Source organism: Carlito syrichta, unplaced genomic scaffold (assembly GCF_000164805.1).
Source record: "Carlito syrichta isolate Samal-C Ts95f unplaced genomic scaffold, Tarsius_syrichta-2.0.1 Scaffold301205, whole genome shotgun sequence".
Classification (NCBI taxonomy): domain Eukaryota; kingdom Metazoa; phylum Chordata; class Mammalia; order Primates; family Tarsiidae; genus Carlito; species Carlito syrichta.
Window position 1 is genome coordinate 1,072 of NW_007245301.1, and position 9,036 is coordinate 10,107.

General features: G+C 59.2%; 1 protein-coding gene across 1 annotated transcript; it reads right to left on the bottom strand.

Annotated features, from left to right (window-relative positions):
- Positions 1-6,469: 6,469 nt before the first annotated feature.
- LOC103257040 (copine-7-like) lies at positions 6,470-8,364 on the bottom strand. Its single transcript, XM_008054778.1, has 2 exons — positions 8,088-8,364; positions 6,470-7,067 (listed from the first exon to the last, which is right to left on the bottom strand). The coding sequence occupies exons 1-2, from the start codon at positions 8,277-8,279 to the stop codon at positions 6,933-6,935; spliced, it is 327 nt and encodes a 108-aa protein (XP_008052969.1). The 5' UTR covers positions 8,280-8,364; the 3' UTR covers positions 6,470-6,932.
- Positions 8,365-9,036: the final 672 nt, after the last annotated feature.

Consider the following 9,036-nt stretch of genomic DNA (forward strand, 5'->3'; position numbering starts at 1 on the left):
GGCAATCCACTCACCTCAGCCTTCCAAAGGCACAGGATTACAGGCTGAGCCACTGAGCCCCGCTACTTGAACAATTTTTATTTTAGCCCTGTGAGTGGGGTCCCTTCCCATCCCTCCCCCAAGCCCGGGGGAAGGCCAAGTCATCACAGGGCTCCTCCTCGCCCTCTCCCCTACCCAAACCTTCTGACCCAGGTTAGCCCCACACCATCCCGCCCCAGCTCTGGCCGCCCTTGGCTGCCACCTCCCTGGGCTTGGTGGCACAGACGTGTGCAGGGCGGAGCTTCCTTGGCGCTCCCAAGTGGGTGACAGTTCTCCAGGGCTGGGCAAGACATGGTCAGCCAAGGAGAAGCGAAGTCCGCCTGGTGGTGAGTGGGGACCCCGAGGTGTTCACCCTTCTCCCTAGAGGTAGATAGAAGGGGGAGGCAGGACAAGAGGTGGAACCGACGGCAGGGGCTACTCAGAGACTCCAGAGACACCCCCGCCAGCAGGTGCTCCACTCATACCAGCCCAGACAATAGCTGCTGCATGAGACTGAATTGGGTGGTGGTGGTGGGGGGTGTCAGCTGGAGGCTTCCATGGTGGAAGAGGGGGCTGTGGGCAAAATCTGCCAGGCCCCCACCACTGCCTTGGGGCACCTAGGACTGAGACAAGCTGTTCATAAGGCCAGTTCCCACTGTGTTCATGTCCGCTTCCCAGGTGGTGCTGACCTACCAGCCGCTTTGGCGGTGACCACTACAGAATGCTGCCAGCCCTGGGGCCAAAGGGTACCAGGTACTTGCCCAGAGCACTGTCTCCCTGTGGGGGGCAGGCCCTTCCTGACCAGGGTGACAGACAAGGCTGACGGGGGCCAGAGGATGATCCCGCAAGGGTCCTAGACTATGCCAGTGTTTAGTGATGGCTGTTGTCAAGCTGGTGTACACCTGCTGGGTCCAGCCTGGGCCCCACTGGGCGGATGAAGGTGACAGACCCGCCCTCCTCATCTGCAGAGCCCAGGACTGCACTCCCTGCCGGGCCACTGCATGCAGCCACACAGATGGATGCACAGGTAGACTGTATGGGGCATGGGGGAGTGATCGGCTCTGAGGTGTCCTGACTCTGCTGAGGGGGTGGCACTGGGCTGAGGCTGGCCTCAAGCCTGTGTTTTAGGACTAAGTCCCCGCCTCTCTTCATGGTGGCCAGGCCGAGGGGAACGCCGCTGGCGGGTGGAGCCGCCACCATTCCCCACCTGTGGGCCTTGCAAGGATGGGAGGCCCATTGCCTTCCCTCAGGGAGCTGTGGCGCTGGCCTGAGCCCCACACCACCCCCAGGGCTAGGGAGGGCTTGTGAGTGTCTGCACATGTGGTGCTTGGGGTGTTCTGGTCACAGGATGGTCCTGGGAAACACCGTCCTGGGTAGGTGCAGCTCTGGCACTCAGAGGCCTGCTCCCTCCCCGAGACCCACACCCCAGGCCCAGGCCGGGGGGACCCCACAGCAGAGCTGGCTGCCAACAGGGCACTGCCGCAAAGGCACCCAGCTCACCAGCAGCTGCCCCAGCCCCTCTGGACGAGGACCCACATGTGGCTGTGAAATAGGACCTCTGGGGGCTGCGGTTGCCCATGACCAGCCCTGTACATTCTCACCCGTGGGACGAGGAGGCAGCCCCTCCAGCCCCCATGACTCCTGCACCGAGGACAATGACACACCGTCCCAGAGGAGCATGGGTCACCCGGAGCCTGCATGTCACACACTCCCATCTGTGTCTGAACACGGCCTGCCTGTGGCAGGAAAAACCCACAGTGTGGCCCATTCCAGGGCATGGGAACTGTGGAGGCTGCAGTAAAGTGGCTGGCAAAGACCCTCTCACACACAGCAACACATGCACACATGTGCATACATGCACACATGGCAACACACACACAGTGCCCCGATGCACACATATGGCAGCACACACATGCATCCATGGCAACAATACATGTGTCCACACACAACATGCATGTGCATGTGTGACTACAAGGTAACACACATGTTTTCATGTGTGACACACATGTACACATGTGGAGACATAGGTGTGTGCACACGTGATGCACATGCACACCCATGACAACACAGGCAATGCATACACATATGTACACACGATGTGCATGTACATCCATGGGCACACATGACAACAGATACACAGGTGCACATGTGCTCCATGCACAAACATAGCAACACATGCACATGTGCACACATGGACACTCGTGTATCCACACAGTAACACACACATGTGCATCCATGCACACATGGCAACACGTGAACACAAATGCACCTGTACACACAGAAATACATACACACATGTGCACACATATGCATTGGTGCACACACAGGAACACGTGTGCACATGTGTGCACTCATGACCACAGAGTAATACATATACACATGTGCATCAATGCACACATAGCAATGCACATTCACATGTGCATCTGGCACATGCATGGCAACACATATACACACGTGCACACGTGTGCATCCTTGCACACAGCAACATGAATGCATTGTACAATTCACACACAGGAACACATGCACATGTGCGCACACATGCATCCATTCATCCATGCACACATGTACATACACACATGCCTAAACATGTGCACACACATACATGCACGTATACACAGCCAAGACCTGCAGGCTCCAGATTGAGTCCTGGGAACCAAGGGACAAGGCCCTGCTCTCGGCCTGCTCTGCCCCTCCAGGCTGTGCATCCTGGGCCAGATGGCTGGACTTCTCTGAGGCCAACCCTCTCCTGCAAAATGTGCTCCCAATGGGCAGGCAGCCACGAGGTTGTTGTGAGAACGCAGCGCAGTGCTGTCTGAGCCAAGCTCAGGGAGTACAGGAAACACTCCACAGGGGAGGGCTGGTGTATGTCCTGATCGTGGGGCTGTTGTAGGTCCTGATGGGGGGAGGGAGAGGGGGACCCCATCAACTGGGGAAGGGCACAGTGAAGGGACAGGCAAGGGAGGAAGACAGCTGTCGCCCACGCACTCCCCCATGCCAGGAGCTGGCCAGCTCTCGTCTGACAGCCCTGGTGCCCCCGCACCGATTATGAGCACTTAGTCACAGTTTCCTGCCTGCGCTTCCTCTGGCAGCAGGAGAAAGCACAGCCTTGACGCTGACTGGCCCCCTTCCCACTCCAGCTGCAGCTGAGCCAGAGTCCCCACGCAAGGACAGGCGGGCGGGACTGACCCTCGCTCCTGGCCTCTGAGGACAGGACAGGCAGGACTGACCCTTGTCCCTGGCCTCTGAGCATGGGATGGCCGGGACTGACCCTCATCCTTGGCTTCTGAGGACAGTGAGGGTGAGACTGACCCTCACCCTTGGCCTCTGAGGATGGGGCAGGTGGGGACTGGTCCTCCTGGTCCTTGGCCTCTGAGGATGAGGGTGGGACTGACCCTCATCCTTGGCCTCTGAGGACATTGCAGGTAGGGACTGTCCATATCCTTGGCCTCTGAGGACATTCCAGGTAGGGACTGTCCATATCCTTGGCCTCTGAGGATAGAGTGGGCAGGACTGACCCTCATCTGTGGCCTCTGAGAATGGGACAGACCAGACTGACCCTCATCCTTGGCCTCTGAGGATGTGGCAGGCAGGGACTGTCCATATCCTTGGCCTCTGAGGACGGAGTGGGCAGGACTAACCCTTATCCTTGGCCTCTGAGGACAGGGCGGGCGGGGACTGTCCACATCCTTGGCCTCTGTCCCAGCAGGGTTCTGTCTGGATGGCCAGCAAGGAAGGGAAGACACTTAATAGAGTAAGGGGCCTTGGCCGGTGGCCTGAGCATGAGGGAGAGCAGCACTCCCTGGCGAAGCGGATCCCCCCAACCAGGTTCATGCCGGGCCATGTGTCAATGCACTTGGTCCTGACAAGACCGGGTAGACAAGGCAACCTGTGATCCCAGCCCCATAGCAAACCTCATGCACGCACACATGCTCGGGGCTTAGAGCGACCAGCACCATGATGACCTCACACGCACCTGAGGGTCAGGGGCCCAGGAGAGGTTTGCTGAGGGGTGGGGTTCAGAGTCCCTGAGGTTATGTTGGACGTCATTGGGGCCTACCTGGGCTGGAGGCCCCTGAGGGTGGTGTACTCATACCCAGGCCAGCGGTGCTGGCTGTTGGCTGGGAGCTTGGCTCCACCCTGGGTTGCTGGGCTTCCACTTCTCCCTGGGCCAGGGCCCCCACTCCACCCCAGGGTGGGGCCTCTACTTCACCCTGGGCTGCTGGGCCTCCCTTCCACCCCTGGGCTGCTGGGCCTCTGAGCAGCAGGAAACCTGGAGCCAGGGGACAGCTTCTGTGAGCATGGCACCCTTATAACCTGGCTTGAAGTCTCTCTGGACCCAGGTCTGCCCAGATTGGAGAAGGAACATCCACTACTTTCCAGTGGGAGGGGCCACGGGCTTAAGGGCCGTGTTTTTTAGAAATTATTTTATTTTTATTATTTTTAGAAAGCAGGATTTAGTAAGAAGACAGAAAAACTCCCACAGTGGAAGGGTACCTGAAGGGGTTGCCCATGAGGGCCGTGATTTAAAGCTGCCATATCCCCTGGGCAGATGAGGCCCGAGGCTCAGACTCAGATGGCAGTGATTGGTCCAAGGTTGCGCTCTGAAAAGCGGGAGCCCCAAGTCCAGCTTGACCAAGGTGAGTTCCCCCCAAATCCCAGATCCACCTCCTTGAGGGGCCCCATGTGCTGGGGTGATGCCTGGGGAGTGAATCTCATGAGGCCCTCCTGTGGGGGTCTTGGCAGCTGCACTCTTCCTGGTTCCTCTCATCTGGAAAAGAAACCCACACCCAGGCGGGGTCATGCCCACGCTGCTGCAAGTTGCCTGTGACCTGAGGCCGGAGGGACTGGTGACCCGGGACCCACCAGGCTCACCGCCTATCCCAGGCTCCCACCCCTCTGGATTCAGAGCCAACGTCACACCGCCAGCCAGAAGATGCAATGAGAGATGCTTGCCAGGAAGCCCAGGAGGCTAGGGGATCCTGCCCCTTCTACCAGCCTGTTGTGTGGCCTCTGGCAGCTCACTTCACTGCTCTGTGCCTTGACTATCATGTCTGTGAAACGAGAGTATGTGTTACCTTCTGGACCAGGATCCGTGGGTGGTAAGTGACAGAAAGCTACCTCCTCCGGGAAGACTTGACTCAGGAGCCTGACCCGGGCATCCCCAGCTGTTGGGTCTCTGTCCACGGCCTCTGCCGCATCTTTCCCAGGCAGGCCCTGCCTATGATCAAGAGGCCAAGAGGCCACCGTTCCAACCACTCAGCTAGCCAAGAAAAACACCAAGACCAGTAAAGCCCAGGACCGAGTCTGGTTGGCCAGCCTGGGCCCTATCCCACAACACCTGGACCCGCCCACGCCCCCACGTGGTTGAGGGGAGAAATCAAATGACCATTGTGTTGTTCTGGTGTCTCTGGGCTGCAGGAGAGGGGAGGGGGGAGGCAGTGGGGGGGCGGGGGCTCAGGGCTTCTTCCTGCCTCACAGGGGTCTGGGGTCTGAGTGCTGTCACATCTCCTAAGGCCACAGCCTTGGGGAGGACGCTTCCTCCATGACTTCCTCCAGAACCCTGCCGCCCTCCTCCGGCCAAGGGCGAGTGGGGGCTCTCTGGGGCCTCTTGTTACTGCCCCGGCCCCCCGAGTTGCATATAGACCCCCGTCCTCCAAACTTCTTAGGGACCCCTCGTGCCACCCCTGCTGAGAGCGCCACTGACTGATGTCCCTTGACTGAGCCCGAGCAGAACCCAGAAACTGTCTGACGCTTTGTGGCACTGAAACCACAGGTGGGTGGCACAGGACATAATGGCCACCACGCTCCCCCTAGCTGACACTGAAAACCCCCAACTCCCCACCCCCCAGGGTTCAGGGCCTCCATGCAAGGCTGTTCTCTGGAGCCCCCCGGAGTCCCCTCCATCCCCCAAAACCCGCTCAGCCCTTCTGGACAGCATGGTGGCCAGGTTACCATGGCAATGCCTATTATCCCTGCTTAACAGAGATGAATCAGGGGCTAAAAATAGGCTGAGTGAAGGGATGGATGAGGGTGGGTGGGCTGGACTTGGGGTCAGGACGATTTGCTTTTCTCAGACAAGATAATTCAGGGGTGTCTCCATTGTAAACTCCCACAGAGCATCACAACCGCGAGCTGCACAGCGCCGGGTGAGAGTCACCAGGAAGCCCCATCTGGGTCTCTGCGGCCCCACATGGCTGGCCAGAGGGCTCCCAGCTCCCCATCCTCCTGGCCTACCGCCCTCATGGGTGTGGATTTCAGGCCTGGGGAGTTGTAGGGGTGAGTGGAGGCCCTTCGGGTGGGCGGTCCTCACATCCCAGGGAGGCAGGGGGGTCCTTCATTTGGTCCAGGGAGGACCCTGCATCTGAGAAGCCACTGGGCCAGCTCCCCCACACACACCAGAACCAGTCCTGACCTCTGGGGGTGGGAAGGGGAAACTGAGGCACAGACACTGTGAGGATAAGGTGACACTTTATTATGCCTGAAGCCCCCACCCACAGACCCAGGTGCTGAGAGAACAACAGAGAGCAGGGGGCAGGGTGGGGAAGGAAAGGAATGAACCTGACTGTGGGGACAGGGTGTCTTCCCAGGACGGTGCTGCCATGCTACCCCTTCCCCATAAGGGTCAGTGAGGAGTCCCCGCCCTCGCCCCTTCTCCCAGGGGTGGTCCTGTGAGCTGCCAGGCCTCTCCTCTCTCTCAGGACCCCTCCCCACACCCATGCGACTCAGGCAGGGTCAGGCATGGGGGACTCTTCCACCTTGGGGGCTTCAGATGCAAGCCAAGTCAGCAGGGTCACAGGGACCATGGGTGGGGCCTGGCAAGGGTCTGAGGCCTCAGGGAGATGGGTGGGCTTGAGGACCCCCAAGGGTGCTGGCGACAGGCCCTGCAGATGCATGCCTGACCGGCCTCTCCGTCCTTATGGGGTGGCGCCCAGGCCGGCTTCTTGGGGGTTGCCCAGGCCACGCGGAGGCAGCTCCCGGTGGCTGTAGTATTCGACCACCTGCTTGGGCACCTCAGCCAGCACGCACTTGGCCAGTGCGGCAGGGGACGCCTGGGGATGAGGCAGGGACCTCTGGGACCCTTGAGATCCACGTCCCCCACCTGGGTCACAGCCCCATCCTCTAGACCATGACCATCACACAGTAGACACCACCCTGGCAGTGGGATCTGTCTGGGGACACCAGCACAAGCTGGCCTGGGGGCCAGGTAGGATTTTGTGAAGGATTTGGATAAACACCAGGCTGTCCGGGGAACAACTCCTGCCCCTAAGCCCAGAGAGGACACACCCAGCTCTGCCCACCTCCCCAACAAAGCCTCATGGGACATGCATGTCTCACTGTAGAACTACATGTGTGTCTGTGTGACATGCGTGTCCCACTGTGTAGAAGTTTGTGTGCAGCCAGGTATGGTGGCTCACGCCTGTCACCCCAGCACTTCGGGAGGCAGAGGAGAGAGGATTGCCTGAGATTAGGGGTTCGAGACCAGCCTGAGCAACATAGCAAGACCCTGTCTACAATAAATTAAAAAAATATATATCCAGGCATGGTGGCTTGCACCTGTGGTTCCAACTACTTGGAAGACTGAGGTGAAAGGATCACCTGAGCCCAGCAGGTTGAGGCTGCGGTGGCTGTGAGAATGCCACTGCACTCCAATCTGGGCGACAGAGTGAGACTCCAACTAAAAAAAGGGGGGGCACCCCCTTTGGATCCCCTCCCAGTGTGGGAGCTTTTCTGTCCTCTCAATAAATTCTGCTTTCTTACTTAAAAAAAAAAAAAGGAAGTTTGTGTGCATCTGTGAGACATGTGTGCTTCACTGTAGACCTTTGTGTGTGTATGACATGTGTCTCTGTAGACCTTCGTGTGTGTGTGTGACATGTCTCACTATAGACCTCCGAGTGTGTCTGACAGGAGGCTGACAGTGATGGGATGCTTCATGGCCTCCCTGCTACTGTGCAGATGTGACACTTTCCTAACAGGGTTTTTCAGGGCTGATGGCCCTCTCTCAAGGGGGACACCTGGGGACCCAGCAGACCCCAGGTGGACATGCCACACCCTTGGCTCCCAGCACTCACGTTCTTAAGCTCACGGAAGGGCACAAACTGCACAATGTCACGGAGTGCAGGCTCGCCGCGGGGGGAGCGCAGGACGCCGTCGTCGCCATCTAGGACTTGCATGTCGGTGAAGTCGGCATTGCCCACGCCCACAATAATGATGGACATGGGCAGGCGCGACGCACGCACAATGGCCTCCCGTGTGTCTGCCATATCGGTCACCACACCATCCGTCAGGATCAGCAGGATGAAGTATTGCTGTGGGCACAGGACAGTGGGCAGCCACGCCCACCACCATGGCCATGCATCGCCATAGCCATGCACACCCACCGCCACAGCTACACACACCCACCGCCATGGCCACACAAACCCATGCCCACCATTGCCACGCACACCAATGCCCACCACTACAGCCATGCACACCCACTGCCACGACCACTTGCATACCTGCCACCATGGCCATGCACACCCGTCACCACGGCCACGCATATCCGCCTCCATGACCACCTACACACCTGCCACCATAGCCATGCACGCCTGCCTCCACAGCCACCTGCATACCTGCCACCATGGCCATGCACACCCGTGCCTACCACCACAGTGATGTACACCCGCCGCCATGGCCACCTGCACACCTGCCACCACGACCGTGCATACCTACCACCACAGCCACACACACCCACCACCACAGTGATGCACACTCAAGGCCGTCACCACAGCCACCTGGACACCCACCACCATGGCCACCTGCACACCCATGCCCACAACCATGACAACACCCACTGACACAGCCACTCACACCCACCACCACAGCCACCTATACACCTACACCTGCCACCATGGCTGCCTGCACATCTGTACCTGCTGCCACGGCCACGCACACATACTGCCACGGTCACCTGCACACTTGTGCCCACTGCCACGGTCACAAACACTCACCACCACAGCCACCTGCACACCTGCGCCTGCC